This window comes from Mustelus asterias, chromosome 17, assembly GCF_964213995.1.
Source record: "Mustelus asterias chromosome 17, sMusAst1.hap1.1, whole genome shotgun sequence".
Lineage (NCBI taxonomy): Eukaryota > Metazoa > Chordata > Chondrichthyes > Carcharhiniformes > Triakidae > Mustelus > Mustelus asterias.
This window is the reverse complement of record NC_135817.1, coordinates 642,130-662,489: the sequence shown is the minus strand read 5'-3', so window position 1 is coordinate 662,489 and position 20,360 is coordinate 642,130. Positions and strand designations below refer to the sequence as shown.

The 20,360-nt window shown below is 51.8% G+C and overlaps 1 protein-coding gene across 1 annotated transcript in view; it reads left to right on the top strand.

Annotated features, from left to right (window-relative positions):
* Positions 1-20,360, top strand: part of ccdc22 (CCC complex scaffolding subunit CCDC22) — a 44,128-nt gene that overhangs the window by 8,349 nt on the left and 15,419 nt on the right. The window contains exons 4-11 of the mRNA XM_078232123.1: positions 780-886; positions 3,732-3,813; positions 4,999-5,168; positions 11,305-11,511; positions 12,864-12,932; positions 14,656-14,775; positions 15,632-15,751; positions 19,858-19,974. Coding sequence (XP_078088249.1) covers positions 780-886; positions 3,732-3,813; positions 4,999-5,168; positions 11,305-11,511; positions 12,864-12,932; positions 14,656-14,775; positions 15,632-15,751; positions 19,858-19,974 — 992 coding nt within the window. The remainder of the gene's footprint in view (positions 1-779; positions 887-3,731; positions 3,814-4,998; positions 5,169-11,304; positions 11,512-12,863; positions 12,933-14,655; positions 14,776-15,631; positions 15,752-19,857; positions 19,975-20,360) is intronic.

The following is a 20,360-nucleotide window of genomic DNA, read 5'->3' as shown; positions in this document are numbered from 1 at the left end:
CCTCCACCACCACTGACGGCAGCCGATTCCACTCAGCCACCACCCTCTGAGTGAAAAACCTACCCCTGACATCTCCTCTGTACCTACCCCCCAGCACCTTAAACCTGTGTCCACTCGTAGCAACCATTTCAGCCCTGGGAAAAAGACTCCGAGAATCCACCCGATCTGTACCTCATCCTTCATCTCTCCAAGGAGACCCCTAGTCCTTAGCCCCTAGTTCTGGACTCCCCCACCATTGGGAACATTCTTTCTGAATCTACCCTGTCTAACCCTGTTAGAATTTTATAAGTTTCTATGGGATCCCCTCTCACTCTTCTAAACTCCAGTGAATATAATCCTAACCGACTTAGTCTCTCCTCATATGGCAGACCTGCCACCCCAGGAATCGACTTGGTAAACCTTCGCTGGGCTCCCTCTATAACAAGGACATCCTGCCTCCGATAAGGAGACCAAAACTGCACACAATACTCCAGGTGTGGCCCCACCAACGCCCTGTACAATTGCAGCAAAACATCCCTATCCCGATACTCCAATCCTCTCGCTATGAAGGCCAACACACCATTTGCCTCATTCACTGCCTGCTGTACCTGTGCACTTACTTGGTGAGAGAAGGGACTTGCGGATGGAGAAATGGGGCAGATTTGGAAATGATGAGTGGAGAAAGGGACCTGGTGTTTTTAAGGTTTGGGTATCGGAGCAGACGGGGAGGAGGGAAGTAGCTGCGAGTGTGTGGTGGTTTGCTGCACTCTGTTTCTAACCTGGTCCTGCTCCTGTGTCAGGGAAATCTGTGGTGCTACAACGTTCCATTTCGTCCCAAATCAAGCAGCAACTATCTGCACTGTGGGTTCCACCTTCACTCCGGACTCCCTCCCTGCTGTGGATTCAGGTGAGTGTGGGTCTTTGCTCTCTCCCGTCTCTGGGCAGAACGGTGGGGTCTTCCGCACAGTTTTGTGGCATCTCTGAAAATGTTTGACTTTTCTGCTCCCTCTCCTGCCGGAGTTTAATGTATTTGCAACAGACCATTCGGCCCATGTTGGCACCAGCTCTATACTAGACCATTTACTCTGCGCTCCTCTGCCCGCCCTGCCTGGGCTGCTCTGCGCTCCTCTGCCCGCCCTGCCTGGGCTGCTCTGCGCTCCTCTGCCCGCCCTGCCTGGGCTGCTCTGCGCTCCTCTGCCCGCCCTGCCTGGGCTGCTCTGCGCTCCTCTGCCCGCCCTGCCTGGGCTGGTCTGCGCTCCTCTGCCCGCCCTGCCTGGGCTGCTCTGCGCTCCTCTGCCCGCCCTGCCTGGGCTGCTCTGCGCTCCTCTGCCCGCCCTGCCTGGGCTGCTCTGCGCTCCTCTGCCCGCCCTGCCTGGGCTGCTCTGCGCTCCTCTGCCCGCCCTGCCTGGGCTGCTCTGCGCTCCTCTGCCCGCCCTGCCTGGGCTGCTCTGCGCTCCTCTGCCCGCCCTGCCTGGGCTGCTCTGCGCTCCTCTGCCCGCCCTGCCTGGGCTGCTCTGCGCTCCTCTGCCCGCCCTGCCTGGGCTGCTCTGCGCTCCTCTGCCCGCCCTGCCTGGGCTGCTCTGCGCTCCTCTGCCCGCCCTGCCTGGGCTGCTCTGCGCTCCTCTGCCCGCCCTGCCTGGGCTGCTCTGCGCTCCTCTGCCCGCCCTGCCTGGGCTGCTCTGCGCTCCTCTGCCCGCCCTGCCTGGGCTGCTCTGCGCTCCTCTGCCCGCCCTGCCTGGGCTGCTCTGCGCTCCTCTGCCCGCCCTGCCTGGGCTGCTCTGCGCTCCTCTGCCCGCCCTGCCTGGGCTGCTCTGCGCTCCTCTGCCCGCCCTGCCTGGGCTGCTCTGCGCTCCTCTGCCCGCCCTGCCTGGGCTGCTCTGCGCTCCTCTGCCCGCCCTGCCTGGGCTGCTCTGCGCTCCTCTGCCCGCCCTGCCTGGGCTGCTCTGCGCTCCTCTGCCCGCCCTGCCTGGGCTGCTCTGCGCTCCTCTGCCCGCCCTGCCTGGGCTGCTCTGCGCTCCTCTGCCCGCCCTGCCTGGGCTGCTCTGCGCTCCTCTGCCCGCCCTGCCTGGGCTGCTCTGCGCTCCTCTGCCCGCCCTGCCTGGGCTGCTCTGCGCTCCTCTGCCCGCCCTGCCTGGGCTGCTCTGCGCTCCTCTGCCCGCCCTGCCTGGGCTGCTCTGCGCTCCTCTGCCCGCCCTGCCTGGGCTGCTCTGCGCTCCTCTGCCCGCCCTGCCTGGGCTGCTCTGCGCTCCTCTGCCCGCCCTGCCTGGGCTGCTCTGCGCTCCTCTGCCCGCCCTGCCTGGGCTGCTCTGCACTCCTCTGCGCTCCTCTGCCCGCCCTGCCTGGGCTGCTCTGCGCTCCTCTGCCCGCCCTGCCTGGGCTGCTCTGCGCTCCTCTGCCCGCCCTGCCTGGGCTGCTCTGCGCTCCTCTGCCCGCCCTGCCTGGGCTGCTCTGCGCTCCTCTGCCCGCCCTGCCTGGGCTGCTCTGCGCTCCTCTGCCCGTCCTGCCTCCGGGGAGAAGTTGCCGCATTGAAGAAGGCCATTCGGCCCATATTATTCATGCCAGCCCAGTGACCCCCAAATGCCCTTCGTAATCCCACCTGCTTTTGGTGCCAACCCACCTCCAGTCCCCACGGACTCTCTGAAAGTAAATCTCTCTTCCCCTATCTCTCTGGCAAATATTCCATTGATGACTCCAGTCTTTGCTGATATAGTTTCAGAAACTCCGTGTAATCTCATTTTACCCTTTCCCATGGAGTTTGCAAATGTTCTAATGCTCCTGCGGGTGGGGGGGAGAGGGAGGGCAACAATCTGAACTGCCCCATGGAATGTGTGGGGGTGGAGGGCTGGGGAGGGGTTGTCACAGTGTGCCCTGTCCCTGTGGAGGGGATAGGGAGGGGGAGGTAGCAGTGTGCCCTGCCCCTGCGGTGGAGGAGGGGGGTTATCGTGCTGCTGCCCCCATGCAGGGGGTGGCACTGTGCCCCACTCTGCCCTGCATGTTCAGACTTACGGAGGGCAGACTTTGTCCAGCTGCGTCAGTATGCTGCGAACCCCCCACATTTCCACTGCTTCCTTCCTTCGTTCCTTCCCTGAACTGATTGTAAAGCTGTCTAATCAGCCACCAATCACAGAAACCACATCCCCACCTGCAAGTTCCCCTCCAAGCCACTCACCACCCTGACTTGGAAATATATCGGCCGTTCCTTCGCAGTCGCTGGGTCAAAATCCTGGAATTCTCTCCCTCACGGCATTGTGGGTCAACCCACAGAACATGGACTGCAGCAGTTCAAGAAGACACGGTGGCACAGTGGGTTAGCACTGCTGCCTCACAGCGCCAGGGACCCGGGTTCGATTCCTGGCTTGGGTCACTGTGCGGAGTCTGCATGTTCTCCCCGTGTCCGTGTGGGTTTCCTCAGGGTGCTCCGGTTTCCTCCCACAGTCTGAAAGACGTGCTGGTTAGGGTGCATTGGCCATGCTAAATTCTCCCTCAGTGTACCCGAACAGGAGTGTGGCGACCGGGGGAATTTCACAGTAACTTCATTTCAGTGTTAACGTAAGCTTACTTGTGACACTAATAAATAAACTTTAAGGCAGCTCATCACCACCTTCTCGAGGGCAACTAGGGATGGGGCAATAAATGCTGGCCGGCCAGCGACACCCATGTCCCACGAATGAATAATAAAAAAGTCTCCAAGAGTAACAGAAGCCACGATCTGCGTGCAGGGGGTTGTAAAACTGCTTTTGGTTTTGTTGCAGAGTTCTCGCCTGATGCAGAAGTTCCGATCTCAGCCCCTCAGTTTAGCCGAACATGATTACATTGGGAAGAGAATTCCGAAAGGTGGAGTATGATCACTGTAGCTGGGCGAAGTTCCTCCGTGAGCGCTCAGCTGCATTTACTGAGGTTCAGAGAGCTTTCGGGCTGAAAATACATGATCGCTGGCACTTCCATCGATGATGACAGGGTGCTGGGGGCACGGACAGCAATGGGGGTGGGGAGGGGTGGCTTGCTGGGGAGATGCAGCCTAACTGTACCTCACTGGTTAACACCCGGGGTCCACAGGCTGTCTGCTGTAGGTACAACGTAATTGGTAATGGGTTGAAGGGTTATGGGGAGAAGGCAGGAAAATGGGGATGAGGAACATATGAGGGCCTCACACCTCAGGAAGGACATACTGGCACTGGAGCGGGTCCAGCGGAGATTCACACGGATGATCCCGGGAATGGTAGGCCTGACATACGATGAACGTCTGAGGATCGTGGGATTGTATTCATTGGAGTTTAGGAGGTTGAGGGGAGATCTAATAGAAACTTACAAGATAATGAACGGCTTAGATAGGATGGATGTAGGGAAGTTGTTTCCATTAGCAGGGGAGACTAGGACGCGGGGGCACAGCCTTAGAATAAAAGGGAGTCACTTTAGAACAGAGATGAGGAGAAATTTCTTCAGCCAGAGAGTGGTAGGTCTGTGGAATTCATTGCCACAGAGGGCTGTGGAGGCCGAGACGTTAAGCGTCTTCAAGACAGAAATTGATAAATTCTTGATTTCTCGAGGAATTAAGGGCTATGGGGAGAGAGCGGGTAAATGGAGTTGAAATCAACCATGATTGAATGGTGGAGTGGACTCGATGGGCCGAATGGCCTTACTTCCGCTCCTATGTCTTATGGTCTTATATCAGCCATGATGGAATGGCGGAGTGGACATGGGGCGAATGACCTAATTCTGCTCCTATATCTTAAGAACTTATGAACCCCCCGGAACCGGCAGATGTTGCCTCTGTTTGACAGTCAGTGGAAGACCTGCATCTCTGACTCCCTCAGTAACTGCCTCCCCCACTCCTGGTGTTGGCCTCTATTTCTGTGCCCGAATCCTGGAGTTGGGGACTTAGAGGAAGCTTTTGATTCCGAGGTGAGTGCATTCCCCTCTCGGCCACACCCTGACATGCACAAGAAGTTATTTCAGCTTGCCATCAGATTCTCAGTTGAAATGTGCTGACTGCCGATTGCATTGTATTTTGTTCTGTAGAAGCGAAGGAGTATTACGATCACTACCTCCCTCCCGTCACGGCCCAGCTCTGCAACCATCGCCTCGCCGCTGCCTCACTGCTGGAGCGAGCTGTCACTGATCTGAGCGCGGTTCAGGAGTGGGAGGCGGAATGGAACACTCAGGGCCTGATGTCCCGCCTTTCCCCAGGGGTACGTGTCAGTGTAAATGTTCCACCCTCTTTCAGTAACGTTCTGCCCAATGGTTTCAGCAGCCAGTGGCTGGGAGAGGCTGTCTGGCTTTATATCAAGAAAAATTGGAGTGGCATGGTGGCACAGCACTGCTGCTTCACAGCGCCAGGGACCCGGGTTCAATTCCCGCCTTGGGTCACTGTCTGTGCGGAGTCTGCACGTTCTCCCCGTGTCTGCGTGGGTTTCCTCCGGGTGCTCTGGTTTCCTCCCACCGTCCGAAAGACGTGCTGGTTAGGTGCTTTGACCGTGCTAAATTCTTCCCGAGTGCACCCGAACAGGCGCTGAATTGTGGCGACGAGGGGATTTTCACAGTAACTTCATTGCAGTGTTAATATAAGTTGACTTGTGACGATTCTAAATAAAGTTTAAACTTGAGATGTGCGGGGTTAGGTGGATTGCTAAATTGCCCCTTACTGTCGGGGTTTGCAGGGTAAGTGGGGTTATGGGGGTAGGGCCTGGGTGGGATTGTTGTTGGTACAGAATCAATGGGCTGAATGGCCTCCTTCTGCACTGCAGGGATTCTCTGATCCTCCCGTGGTTCTCTTGCGTTTATGTCACATCTTTCACCATCACCAAAGCACTTCGCAACCGATGAGGAACTTTTCGAAGTGTAGTGACTATCGCAGTGTCGGAAATGCAGCAGCCAGTATGAGCACAGCAAGATCCCACAGGCAGGGTGTGATAATGATCCAGTCATCTGTTTGTTTTTTTTTGTGTGATGTTGATTGAAGGATAAATATTGACCAGGATGCTGGGGAGGACTCCCTCCCTCCTGACTGTTACTCAAAATAGTGCCCCTGAGGCCTTTGACAGGAGACGTGCAGCGGATGCTTCCTCTTGTGGGCCATTCTAGGGTGAGGTCATAGTCTTAGGATAAGGGGTAGCAAATTTAAAACAGAGTGGAGGAGAAACTACTTCTCCCAAAGGGTTGTGAATCTGTGGAATTCACTCCCCCCAAAGTGTAGAGGATGCTGGAACAGTGAGCAAATTTAAGGAGGTGTTACAGATTTTTAATTGGTAATGGGTTGAAGGGTTATGGGGAGAAGGCAGGAGAATGGGGATGAGGAGCATATCAGCCATGATCGAATGGCAGAGCGGACTTGATGGGCAGAATGGCCTAATTCTGCTCCTATATCTTAAGAACTTATCCCTGGAACCGGCAGATGTTGCCTCGGTTTGATAGTCAGTGGAAGACCTGCATCTCTGACTCCCTCAGTAACTGTCTCCCTGGTGTCGCTCTCGATTTCTGTGCCCGAATCCTGGAGTTGGGGACTTGGAGGAAGCTTCTGCTTCCGAGGTGAGTGCATTCCCCTCTCGGCCACACCCTGAGGACTCGGGGAAAACCTGTGTCTTCCTTCTCTCAAAAGTCAACATTGCAGGGGCAGGTAGAAGCCCTTCATTGTCTCCAGCCTGTCCCATACGATTGTGATAGCCTGTGTATCAGCAAAACTCTCCACCTTCAAAATGTGATGATCTGGGAGAGGCAAGGTTAAAGATCTGGGTCGGTGTGAAAAGAAAGTCAGTCCTGGAGATTCTTCTCCGAGCCATCTAACCATTCCAGAAGGTTGTCTTGACCTTGAATCCTCTGCCGTTCTGATCTCCCTGATCTGTCGGAGGTGATGTTCCCCTTCAGCCAGAGACTGGCCCAGCTCTCCCTTTCAGGGGCTCGATGGGCCAAATGGCTTCCTTCTGCACTGAATGAGACACCAGTCGGTTTTAGATTCTCACTTCTATGGGAGGAATGTCACCTCCTACCCTAACTAGTCTGACCAGGAATCCAGTTTTATACAATACAAACCTCACCACTGCAAACTGTTTCGTCCTGCCTTGAGAAAGGAATGCTTGATACTGGGAATTACGAATAGAGTCATAAAGAGGTTTACAGCATGGAAACAGGCCCTTTGGCCCAACCTGTCCATGCCACCCTTCTAACCACTAGTCCCAATTGCCCGCGTTTGGCCCATATCCCTCTATACCCATCGTACCCATGTAACTGTCTAAATGCTTTTTAAAAGACAAATTTGTACCCGCCTCTACTACTGTCTCTGACATCTCATTCCAGACACTCACCACCTTCTGTGTGAAAACATTGCCCCTCTGGACACTTTTGTGTATCTCCTTAAACCTATGCCCTCTAGGTGTATCTTCTCTCACCTTAAACCTATGCCCTCTAGTTTGAGACTCCCCTACCTTTGGGAAAAGATGTTGACTATCTAGCTGATCTGTGCCCCTCATTATTTTTTCAGTCATCTGAAACTGGGAATTAGTCCTGGCGACTCTCCTCTCTACCCCTTCCTGAACCCCAGCAGCATCCACACTGAAGAGGCCAAAACTGGACACGCAGTTGCCAGTGAAACCTGGCCACAATCTTGTCCAGGGCCCTGTCTTGTCCTCTGAGTGCCCACGTCATCCTATTCCTTCGCAACATTGCTTACTTACCCTCAGACCGATGCAGAAATGGCTGAATGGTGGGCAGCAGAGTGTACTGGTCAATGGATATTTTTCGGGCTGGGGGAAGGTTTGTTGTGCTGTTCCCCAGGGGTTGGTATTGGGACCCTTGCTTTACCCGATTATATTCATGATCTAGATCTTGGTGTAGAGGGGGCAATTCCAAAGTTTGTGTTTGACACCAAACCTGGAAGTGTGAAGAAAACAGTGTAGAACTTCAAAAGGGCATAGACAAGTTGCTGGAATGGGCAGATAGGTGGCAGATGAGGCGGCACAGTGGTTAGCACTGCTGCCTCACAGTGCCAGGGACTGGGTTCGATTCCTGGCTCAGGTCACTGCACCTTCTCCCCGTGTCTGTCTGGGTTTCCTCCGGGTGCTCCGGTTTCCTCCCACACTCCAAACATGTGCAGGTTAGGTGGATTGACCCGAACAAGTGCCAGATTGTGGCGACTAGGGGATGTTCACAGTAACTTCATTGCAGTGTGAATGTAAGCCTACCTGTGACTAATAAATAAACTTGAACTTCTGAAGTTCAATATGAAGTGGGAGATGATACATTTCCATCGTTTCCAGACTTGATGGAAACGTTGGAAATGTATCATGGTGTTACGAAGTTTGGAGGAGTAATTGTAGATTGGTGTTTGAAAATTTGTAAGTTGCGAAGGAGAAAGCATCGCATGGTCCCATTAAAAGGCGGCGCTGCTTCTGTGCTTGGAGAAAAAAATGCCAATGCATATAGAGAGCCCAAACTGAAACATTTGTAGCGGAAGGCCAAGCAGCAGTGTTACCAAGGCAACAGGCTTTTGAATTTAGCCAATCAGCTTGAATCAGGCACTTAGATACCAGCGACCTATTAAATTTAAATCTGATGGTTTTGGCACCGAGGACCAATCCTATTATGGGGGATATTGCTATGTCATCACGGGTATGAAAGGAAGGGGGCAGTGGGACAAGGGGAGAGAGCAACTGCCACAGCTGACAGCTCTTAGCTCAAAGCCTCATCTGGATAGCAAAGAAGAATCAACAGAGGAGGCCCAGAATATTCCGGAAGAGACACGACCTGGTTGTAATTTAGAGAGTGACTAAAATTCTATTCTTTTTGTTAATGAGTGGGAATTGTATATATCTAAACAGCGTTCCATTGGAATGGTGTTTTATTGGGTTTGTTAACAGTTTAGTTAACCTGTTCACTGCTAGTTAGATAAATAAAGTCTGTCTTGTTGATTTTAGAGGGAGTGTCAGTTAGTTATTCTGATTGAGCCACTAGAAGTTGCTGAAGAGTGAATCGTACCACTTCTCACACTCACTTTAACAGATTATGGGGTGAGGGACTCCTCTTTGAGTGGTTCAATGTTAACTCTCAGAGAGGGGGATCAACCTCCGCTTTAGAACAATAGGAAGAACATGGCAGCGTAAAAGGGTAGAATCCTTAAAGGTTTGCAGGAGCAGAGGGACCTGGATACATATGTGGATTGAGCATTGAGGGTGCAGGACAAGTGGAGAGAGCAGTTAACAAAGTATATGGTATTTTGGGCTTTATTAGTAGGGGCACAGTGTACAAGAGCAAGGAGGTTATGCTGAACTTATACAAGACATTAATTAGATCTTAGCTGGAATATTGTGTCCAGTTCTGGGCACCACACAATAGGAAGGGTGTGAGCGCATTGGAGAGAGTACGGAAGAGGTTTACAAGAATGGTTCCAGGGATGAGAAATTCCAGTTATGAGGATAGTTTGGAGAGGTTGGGACTGCTCTGCCTGGAGAGAAGGCGGCTAAGAGGAGACTTGATGGAAACGTTCAAAATCCTGAGGTAACTGGACAGAGTGGGGAGGAAGAAACTGTTCCCACTCGTAAAAGAATCGAGAAGGCGAGGGCACAGATTTCAAGAGATTCGCAAAAGAAGCAAATGTGACGCGAGGAGAAACTTTTTCACACAGCGAGTGGTTGGGGTCTGGAATGTTCCGCCTGGGAGTGTGGTGGAGGCAGGTTCGAACGAGGCAATCGAGGACATTATTTGATTTGATATTTGAACATAGAACATAGAAAAAATACAGCACAAACAGGCCCTTCGGCCCACAAGTTGCGCCGGTCATGTTCCTACCTACCTCGGCTTATATATAGGCTTACCTATAACCCTCAATCCTATTAAGTCCCACGTACTCATCCAGAAGTCTCTTAAAAGACCCTATCGAGTTTGCCTCCACCACCACTGACGGCAGGTGATTCCACTCGCCCATCACCCTCTGAGTGAAAAACTTACCCCTGACATCTCCTCTGTACCTATTCCCCAGCACCTTAAACCTGTGTCCTCTCGTAGCAGCCATTTCAGCCCTGGGAAAAAGCCTCCGAGAATCCACCCCATCTATACCTCTCAACATCTTGTACACCTCTGTCAGGTCACCTCTTATCCTTCGTCTCTCCAAGGAGAAACGACCGAGCTCCCTCAGCCTATCCTCATAAGGCATGCCAACCAATCCAGGCAACATCCTTGTAAATATTCTCTGCACCCTTTCAATCATTTCCACATCCCTCCTGTAATGAGGCGACCAGAACAGAGCACAGCACTCCAAGTGGGGACTGTCTTATAAAGCTGCATCATTATACCCCGACTCCTAAACTCAATCCCTCGATTGATGAAGGCCAGCACACCATACGCCTTCTTAACCACCTCCTCTACCTGTGAGGCCGATTTAAGAGTCCCATGGACCCGGACCCCAAGGTCCTTCTGATCCTCTACACTGCTAAGAGTCTTACCCTTGATATCATACTCCTTCATCCCATTTGACCTGCCAAAATGGACCACTACACATTTATCCGAGTTGAAGTCCATCTGCCACTTCTCCGCCCAGTCTTGCATCCTATCTATGTCACGCTGCAGCTTCTGACATCCCTCCAAACTATCCACAACACCACCAACCTTCGTGCCGTCGGCAAACTTACCAACCCGTCCCTCCACTTCCTCACCCAGATATTATTGCCACATGTATTAGGAGACACTGAAAAGTATTGCTTTTTGCGCGCTACACAGACAAAGCATACCGTTCATAGAGAAGGAGAGAGTGCAGAGTGTAGTGTTACAGTCATAGCTAGGGTGTAGAGAAAGATCAGCTTAATACGAGGTCGGTCCGTTCAAAAGTCTGGTGGCAGCAGCAGGGAAGAAGCTGTTCTTGAGTCGATGTTTCTGTTGAACTAATCAAATGTGCAGGGAAAAGGCAGGGGGATGGCAGCAAATCATGATGCTCCTTAGGGGAGCCCGGTGTGCAGATGATGGGCCAAATGGCCTGTGCTGCATAGATTCTGTGATGTCTACACTGGAACGTCCCCAATCTCATAGGCCACCACCTTCAGTATTGGTCCGAGATCTCGCGAGGCTTCCTGCTGTGTTTAGTAGAATTTTAAAGGGATTGTTCTATTTAAAGTTTTGAACCTTTGTGTTGACAAACAGCATCTGGGCATTTTTCGCTGCTAACAGCCTCCTCCTAACTGGCTCAGTTTGCCTCCCAGTATTGGTTTCTTTTCTCTGTAACTTGGGTTTATAATTTCCCCTCTCCTTCTGGTATTATGTGGCCAGTTTGAGTTGTTTCTGGTTATTGTACACACTCCCGTGCGTCAAAAAGCTTTTATTTTCCCTTGCTTTTCCCTTTTTCAGGAATACAAAGCAAGGAAAAGCCAGCGGCTGCAGAAACGGATTCAGGAACATTTGCAGCAGAACATTCCGCACGGCTATGGGGCGCAGAGTTCACTGCCTCCTGACCCTGACCTGACGCACCTACTCCAGTCCTACAGCTCCGGAAAGGCAGCCGCCAGCACCAAAGGTTCCCGCTTCACGCACGCCGAGAAGTTCACCTTCACCGAGGTAAGAATGGGATTTATTTCCAGCTAGTAGCTGTGTGAGGAGATGGATTTTCTGCCGCTGATTCACCAGGGAGACCTCTGCAAAACGGGCACAGAAAGTAGAAAATGAGCAGGAGGTTTTGTTGCAATTGTACAGGGCATTTGTGGGGCCTCACCTGCAATACTGTGTACGGTTTTGGTCCCCTTATACTACGGTCGCACAGTGGTTCGCACTGCTGCCTCACAGCGCCAGGGACCCGGGTTCGATTCCTGGCTTGGGTTACTGTCTGTGGAGTCTGCACGTTCTCCACGTGTCTGCGTGGGTTTCCTCAGGGTGGTCCGGCTCCCTCCCACAGTCCAAAGATATGCGGGTTAGGTGGATTGGCCATGCTAAATTACCCCTTAGTGTCAGGGGGAACTAGTTAGAGTAAATGTATGGGGATAGGGCCTGGGTGGGATTGTGGTCTGTGCAGACTTGATGGGCTGAATGGCCCCTTCTGTACTATAGGAATTCTATGAGTAACAATGGAGGCAGTCCAAAGGAGATTCATCAGGCTAATTCCTGGGATGAGAGAGTTGTCCTATCAAGAGAGGCTGAATAGTTCCTTGGAGTTTAGAAAAGTGAGAAGTGACCTTATTTGAACATACAAGATCCTGAAGGGGCTTGACAGGATAGATGGTGAGATGTTTTCACGAGTGGGAGAGTCTTGAACAAGGGGACATAGCTACAAGGTAAAGGTTCAGTCATTTATCACAGAATCCCTACAGAGTCAGCACCGACCGCAATCCCACCCAGGCCCTATCCCCGTATCCCCACATATTTACCCCAGCTAGTCCCCCTGACACTAAGGGGCAATTGAGCATGACCAATCGACCTAACCCACACATCTTTGGAGTGTGAGAGGAAACCGGAGCACCCGGAAGAAACCCACACAGACACGGGGAGAGCGTGCAAACTCCACACAGACAGTGACCCAAGCCGGGAATCGAACTCTGGTCCTTGGCGCTGTGAGGCAGCAGTGCTAACCACTGCGTCACCACAACTGAGGTGGGAATTTCTTCTCGCAAAGGGTGATGAATCTCTGGAATTCTCTGACCCAAAGGAGGCTGAATCATTAGAAGTATTTAAATTGGAGGTGGATAAATATTTGACAGATCGAGGGATAGAGGGCTCTGGGGAATTGGCACAGAGAAGGAGCTGAGGCCAGCATAGCTCCGCCATGATGGTATTGAATGGCGGGGCAGGCTTGAGGGGCCGAATGACCTACCCCTGCTCCTGTTTCTGGTGTTTTTGCATCCCACGGTCACCTGTAAATCTCCACTGGTTTGTGCCTCTTGTGTCCCACACTGTCTCCCTCTGCTTGTTTTTACCAGGAGACTGAGCAGATGGTCTGTCAGCTGGAGGCAGCTGGAAGCACTTTATCATCGCGGGAATCTGAGGAGGTGAGAAATCAGTCGTCTGCTACTTGTGCCTGTAATGTCCGAACGATCTTGGGGGGTTGTGGGTCTTGAACAAAAAGAAAAGATGTGGTTTGCACACGGAGATTCGAACTAACAATAACAGGTTTATTGAGGAGCTTTTTCCTGTACAGAGGACAAACAAAGTAAGGCAGCAGCCTGTGCAACACCCCGATGACATCGCCATCAAATCATGTGATCAGCTCTTAAAGCAACCATTTAAGTATATAACAGTGCTGATACGATCTGATAACGTGCGGATTGGTACAATGGGCAGACTAAAGTTAACAGGGAACGACTCCATTTTGATGTGGAATGAAGAGTCACAATTGTTTCCCAGTTTTGGGGTGTGGGTGTCTCTGGATGGGCCAGCGTTTGTTGCCCATCCCTAATTGCCCTCGAATGGAGTGACTCGCTCGGCAATTTCAGAGGGGCAGTTAAGAATCAGCCGCATTGCTGTGGCTCTGGAGTCACATGTAGGCCAGACCGGGTAAGGGTGGCAGATTTCCTTCCCTCAAGGGGACATTAGTGAAATGGGTTTTGTTTTGCAACAATAGTTTCACGGTCACCGTTACTGAGACTAGCTTTCAAATTCCAGACCTTGAATCCATGTCTCCAGGACATTAACCTGAGCCTCTAGATTGAGTCCAGTGACATTGCCACTATTCCTCCATCTTGCCCACTCTAAAACTATAATCTCATCTCCAAGAAAATAAAATTGATTGAAAGCAGAGTACTGCGGATGCTGGAATACTGAACAAAAATAGAAAATGCCAACTTGTCTTTGTGCTACTGTTGGCTCCTTCACTAGTCCTTGCACTGCCATTAACACTGTCTTTAATGTACCCTACACATCTTCCTGAAATATCTCCAAGTTCCCATCTATCTCTGACCTTCCACGGTGCTCCGATCCCTGCGAACATAAAATTCATCACCTTTTTACCTCTCTTCAGCACAGTTTTGGTTCCCTTATTTGAGGAAAGATGTAGTGGCATTGGAGGCAGTTCAGAGGGGGTTCACTAGATTGATTCCAGAGATGAGGGGTTTGTCGTATGGAGAGAGATTGAACAGTTTAGGCCGATAGTCTCTGGAATTTAGAAGAATGAGGGGAGATCAAATTGAGGTTTACAAGATGATAAAAGATTAAAGTAGACGTGGAGTGGATGCTTACTCTTGTGGGGCATTCTAGGACGAGAGGTCATAGTCTTAGGATAAGGGGCAGCAAATTTAAAACAGAGTTGAGGAGAAACTGCTTCTCCCAAAAGGTTGTGAATCTGTGGAATTCGCTGCCCCAAAGTGCGGTGGGTGCTGGTAAATTTAAGGAGGAGTTAGACAGATTTTTAATTGGGAATGGGTTGAAGGGTTATGGGGAGAAGGCAGGAGAATGGGGATGAGGAGCATATCAGCTGTGTTCAAATGACGGAGCGGACTCGATGGGCCGAATGGCCTAATTCTGCTTCTATATCTTATGAACTTATGATAAGGACTTAAATATTAGTTCTCTTTCTCTCTCCACCCAAGTTGAGCTTTTCCAGCATTTACTGTTCTAATTTATATTAAATTATGAGATTGGTGAACAGCTGAATGGGGCTCCTCCTGTTTCTGTGTAACAGGCTTGAGGAGGGCTGAATGGCCTCGTTCTATAAGCATGGACATTGAATGGAGGGGAAACAGCTGATTGCTAGCCCATTTCATGTACTGTTTGCAGGATATTAAAGCTCATCAGGAGAAGGAAGTGAGATCTTTCCAACAACACTTGGACCAGTTAACGGGAAGCTATGAAGAGGTGGCACAGGACATGAAGCATTTGATGGTCAACATCACGCAGGTATTGAATTGTGATTGGTCACTAATCATTCTGCATCGGCAAACAGCAGGGAGGTATCTGGCAGTGGGGCGAGAGAGACAGGCAGAGGGGGTCTGTGACACGACGGGAGAGACAGGCGGGAGGATCTGTAACAGACGGCGGGAGAGACGTGGGGGGGGGGAGATCTGTAACAGACAGCGGGAGAGACAGGCGGGGGGAATCTGTAACAGACAGCGGGAGAGACTGGCGGAGGGGGTCTGAAACAGACGTGGGAGAAACAGGTGGAAGAGGTCAAAAAGACAGCGGGAGAGACGGGCAGACAGGGTCTGTAACAGACGGCAGAAGAGACAGGCGGAGGGGGTTTGAGACAGACGCGGGAGAGACAGGCGGAGGAGGTCGGAGAGACAGGGTGGAGGGGGTCTGTGGCAGGAGAGACCGGTGGAGAGGGTCTAACAGATGGTGGGAGAGACAGGCGGAGGGGATTTGAGACAAACGCAGGAGAGGCAGGCGGAGGGGGTCTGTGACAGACGGCGGAAGAGACAGGCGGAGGGGGTCTGTAACAGATGGCGGGGGAGACAGGCGGAGGGGGTCTGTACAGCAGGTGGGAAACCACAGTTCTGAGGTGCTGGGTGTCGGGGCTGGGGATGGGGTTGGGAGCCCCGGTTTGGGGGACAGATCAGGGGCTGGGGTTTGGGGGACTGATTGGGGCTGCAGGTGGGGGTTTGTGGGACAGATCGGGAGCTGGGGGTGTGGAGCTGGGGGCTGGAGGTTTGGGGGACAGATTGGGGGTTGGGGAGGGGGTGGGGAGCCGCAGTTTGGGGGAGGGGGCACAACGTGGATTCTGTTACCTCTGAGACGTTTTGTTGATTGACTGAAGGTTGAAGAGGAAGCCCGGGTAGTCGAACAGATGAATTCCGAGAAGGAGGAGCTGATTAAAGTGAAGCGGAGGACATTGGAGCTCCTTCCAGACGCAGGGAATAACCTGGTGAAATTACAGGTGGGTTTTCCAAAAACCAGGAATTTGTATCCTCGGGAATCCACTTTTCCTCTGGTTGTTTTAGTGAATGAGTTCTGTCGAGGGCCAAGAGAAGAAAATTAGAATGAATGATCTCTCACTGAACTAACACATCTCTGATTGTACCTTCAGCACCTCACAGGAGCTGTGTGTGTCTGACGCGGGGGGGGATTAGCCCAAGTGCGTCTGACGCAGCAGCTCTGCACGCACCCCGGATGGATTGAAATCCTTGTGTTAAATAATCAGTGTCGCTGGAGTTGGAGTGTGACCCTGTGTTGTGATTGTTCTGACAGTGCGGCGCTCCCTCGGTCTTGCCCCGCTCCCCCCCCCCCCCCCCCCCCCCCCCCCGACAGTGCGGCGCTCCCTCGGCCCTGTTCTCCTCCACCCCGGACAGTTCAGTGCTCTCCCCCTTGGTCCTGCACTCACTCAGCACATTAGTCTGCAGGTGCAGAAGGAGGCCATTCGGTCCATCGAGTTTTCTCTGCCATTCAATTGGATCGTGATTGATTTGATGTGATAGCCCTCAACTCTCACTTTCCCACCTTATCCCCATAACCCTCGATTCCCTTCCTGATGAAAAATCTATCTGTCTCAGCCTTGAACATACTGGACAACCCGGCCTCTACAGGCCTCTGCGGGAAAGAATTCCACACACTCACTCCCCTCCCAGAGAAGAAATTCCTCCCCATCTCTGTCTCCAATGGGTGACCCTCCCTCACTCTGAGATTATTCACCCTGGTCCCAGCCTCTCCCACAAGGGGAAACACCCTCTCAGCATCGACCCTGTCAACACCCCCTGAGAATCCGATATGGAGTCTGGTCCCAGACTCCCCCACAAGGGGAAACACCCTCTCAGCATCCACCCTGTCAATCCCCCTGAGAATCCGATATAGAGTCTGGTCCCAGACTCCCCCACAAGGGGAAACACCCTCTCAGCATCCACCCTGTCAATCCCCCCTGAGAATCCGATATAGAGTCTGGTCCCAGACTCTCCCACAAGGGGAAACACCCTCTCAGCATCGACCCTGTCAATCCCCCTGAGAATCCGATATAGAGTCTGGTCCCAGACTCCCCCACAAGGGGAAACACCCTCTCAGCATCCACCCTGTCAATCCCCCCTGAGAATCCGATACAGAGTCTGGTCCCAGACTCTCCCACAAGGGGAAACAACCTCTCTGTAATTGTTGGGTCTGTCAGCTGACACGTCCCGGGGTCCCCGTCCGAGAGGCTTGTGGCTGGTGAGTGAGATCGTTGAGACTTTGCTTTTAGATGACAAATTTCTAGATTTGGTAAAGACTGCAATAGATTAGCAAATAACAAATATAACTTCTATATTCAAAAAGGGAGGGAGGTACAAAGCAAGAAACAGGCCAGTTGTTAGCTTAACATCTGTCATGGGGAGAAAGTTAATTTGATAAGAACATAAGAACATAAGAAATAGGAGCAGGAGTAGGCCATCTAGCCCTTCGAGCCTGCCCCGCCATTCAATAAGATCATGGCTGATCTGACGTGGATCAGTACCACTTACCCGCCTGATCCCCATAACCCTTAATTCCCTTACCGATCAGGAATCCATCCATCCGCGCTTTAAACATATTCAGCGAGGTAGCCTCCACCACCTCAGTGGGCAGAGAATTCCAGAGATTCACCACCCTCTGGGAGAAGAAGTTCCTCCTCAACTCTGTCTTAAACCGACCCCCCTTTATTTTGAGGCTGTGTCCTCTAGTTTTAACTTCCTTACTAAGTGGAAAGAATCTCTCCGCCTCCACCCTATCCAGCCCCCGCATTATCTTATAAGTCTCCATAAGATCCCCCCTCATCCTTCTAAACTCCAACGAGTACAAACCCAATCTCCTCAGCCTCTCCTCATAATCCAAACCCCTCATCTCCGGTATCAACCTGGTGAACCTTCTCTGCACTCCCTCCAATGCCAATATATCCTTCCTCATATAAGGGGACCAATACTGCACACAGTATTCCAGCTGCGGCCTCACCAATGCCCTGTACAGGTGCATCAAGACATCCCTGCTTTTATATTCTATCCCCTTCGCAATATAGGCCAACATCCCATTTGCCTTCTTGATCACCTGTTGTACCTGCAGACTGGGCTTTTGCGTCTCATGCACAAGGACCCCCAGGTCCCTTTGCACGGTAGCATGTTTTAATTTGTTTCCATTGAGATAGTAATCCCATTTGTTATTATTTCCTCCAAAGTGTATAACCTCGCATTTCTCAACGTTATACTCCATTTGCCATATCCTCGCCCACTCACTCAGCCTGTCCAAATCTCTCTGCAGATCTTCTCCGTCCTCCACACGATTCACTTTTCCACTTATCTTTGTGTCGTCTGCAAACTTCGTTACCCTACACTCCGTCCTGATAATTTATTCATTCTTGGGACATGGGCGTCGCTGGCTGGGCCAGCATTTATTGCCCATCCCTAGTTGCCCCTTGAGAAGGTGGTGGTGAGCTGCCTTCCTGAATCGCTGCAGTCCCCGTGCTGTGGGTTGACCCACAATGCCGTTCGGGAGAGAATTCCAGGATTTTGACCCAGTGACTGCGAAGGAACGGTGATACGTTTCCAAGTCAGGATGATGAATGAATTGGAGGGGAATTTGCAGGTGGGGGTGTTCCCAGGTGTCTGCTGCCCTTGCCCTTCTCGATGGAAGCGGTCGTGGGTTTGGAAGGTGCTGTCTAAGGATCCTTGGTGAATTGCTGCAGTGCATCTTGTAGACGGTACACACTGCTGCTACTGAGCGTCGGTGGTGGAGGGAGTGGATGTTTGTAGATGTGGTGCCAATCGAGCTTTGTCCTGGATGGTGTCGAGCTTCTTGAGTGATGTCGGAGCTGTGCTCATCCAGGCAAATGGGGAGTGTTCCATTACACTCCTGACACTCTGAGATGGTGGACAGGCTTTGGGGAGTCAGGAGGTGAGTAACATGCCACTATTATTAAAGCAGAGTACTTGGTAAAGCTCAAGGTATTTGGACGAAGTCAGCATGGTTTTGTGAAGGAGAAATGTTTGATCAATTCATTGGAGTTCTTCGAAGGAGTCACAGATTTGATTTTGATTTGATTTATTCTTGTCACATGTATTAGTATACAGTGAAAAGTATTGTTTCTGTGCGCTATGCAGACAAAGCATACCGTTCATAGAGAAGGAAAGGAGAGAGTGCAGAATGTAGTGTTACAGTCAGAGCTAGGGTGTAGAGAAAGATCAACTCAATGCGAGGTCGGTCCATTCAAAAGTCTGACGGCAGCAGGGAAGAAGCTGTTCTTGAGTCGGTCGGTGCGTGACCTCAGACTTTTGTATCTTTTTCCCGATGGAAGAAGGTTGAAGAGAGAATGTCTGGGGTGTGTGGGATCCTTGATTATGCTGGCTGCTTTTCCCGAGGCAGCGGGAAGTGTAGACAGAGTCAATGGATGGGAGGCTGGTTTGCGTGATGGATTGGGCTACATTCATGATAAAATGGCACTTATGGATGTATTTAGATTCCCAGAACATAAGACCATAAGACATAGGAGCGGAAGTAAGGCCATTCGGCCCATCGAGTCCACTCCACCATTCAATCATGGTTGATTTCAACTCCATTTACCCGCTCTCTCCCCATAGCCCTTAATTCCTCGAGGAGAACAGTGGGGGTTGGGGGGAGGGGGGGGTTCCCCGAGTGGCCTCATCCCATCCCTAATTCGAATGTTTGCACGCCCTCAGTGTGGTGTTCATTTGATGCTGGCCTTAGGCAGCGCTTGTGCAGCACCAGCCCTCCAGCGTCAGCTTGGATCCTAGATCCTGTGTCCGGCCGTGAGTTGTTCAGCGCATGATTTCCTGGGCCAGTGGGAATCACGTTTTCTCGCAAACAAACTGACGCCACAGGGAATTATTCACTCTGGTGATATTCTCCTGGTGTGTTTGATTAACTTTAATATTCCTTTTTAAAACAAGGTCTTTTTTTTGCATCATTGCACAATAATGGCACCAGGTGATGTGCTCCAGCAGCGGGCTAGCACGGGGACCATGGGCTGAATGGCCCCCCTCTTTGTTGTGACCATGCTGGGTAAATGTTGCCTGTGTTGTGTCTTTTTGCCAGGGTGTGATAGAAAGCAGCGCCCAGAGGATTGTCAACCTGGCCAATCAGTGGGAGAAACGTCGAGTGCCCCTCATTGAGGAACACCGCCGGCTGAGGGAGCGAATCGATAACCGCGAGGTAACCGAGCACTCGACAAACTGCTCCCCGAGCGCCGACGGCATCCCCTCCCCTGCTCCCCCCTCCCACTCTGCTCCCTCCCTCTCTCTCCCCTCCCCCTCCTTTCCTTCTCTCCCCTCCCCCACCTCCCCCCTCTCTCCCCCAGCTGGTTAGTGATGCAGACTGACATCAGCAGTGTGGGTTCAATTCCTGTACTGGTTGAGGTTATTGTTGAAGGCTCCGCCTTCTCAACCTTGCCCCCTGGCCTGACGTGTGGCGACCCTCGGGTTAAATCGCCACCTGTCAGCTCTCCCCCTCAAAGGGTTGAACAACATATGGTCATCTGGGATTGTGGCGACTTGACCTTTCACCTTTTGTCCCGGGAATGCCCGGTTTTAATGGGGTTT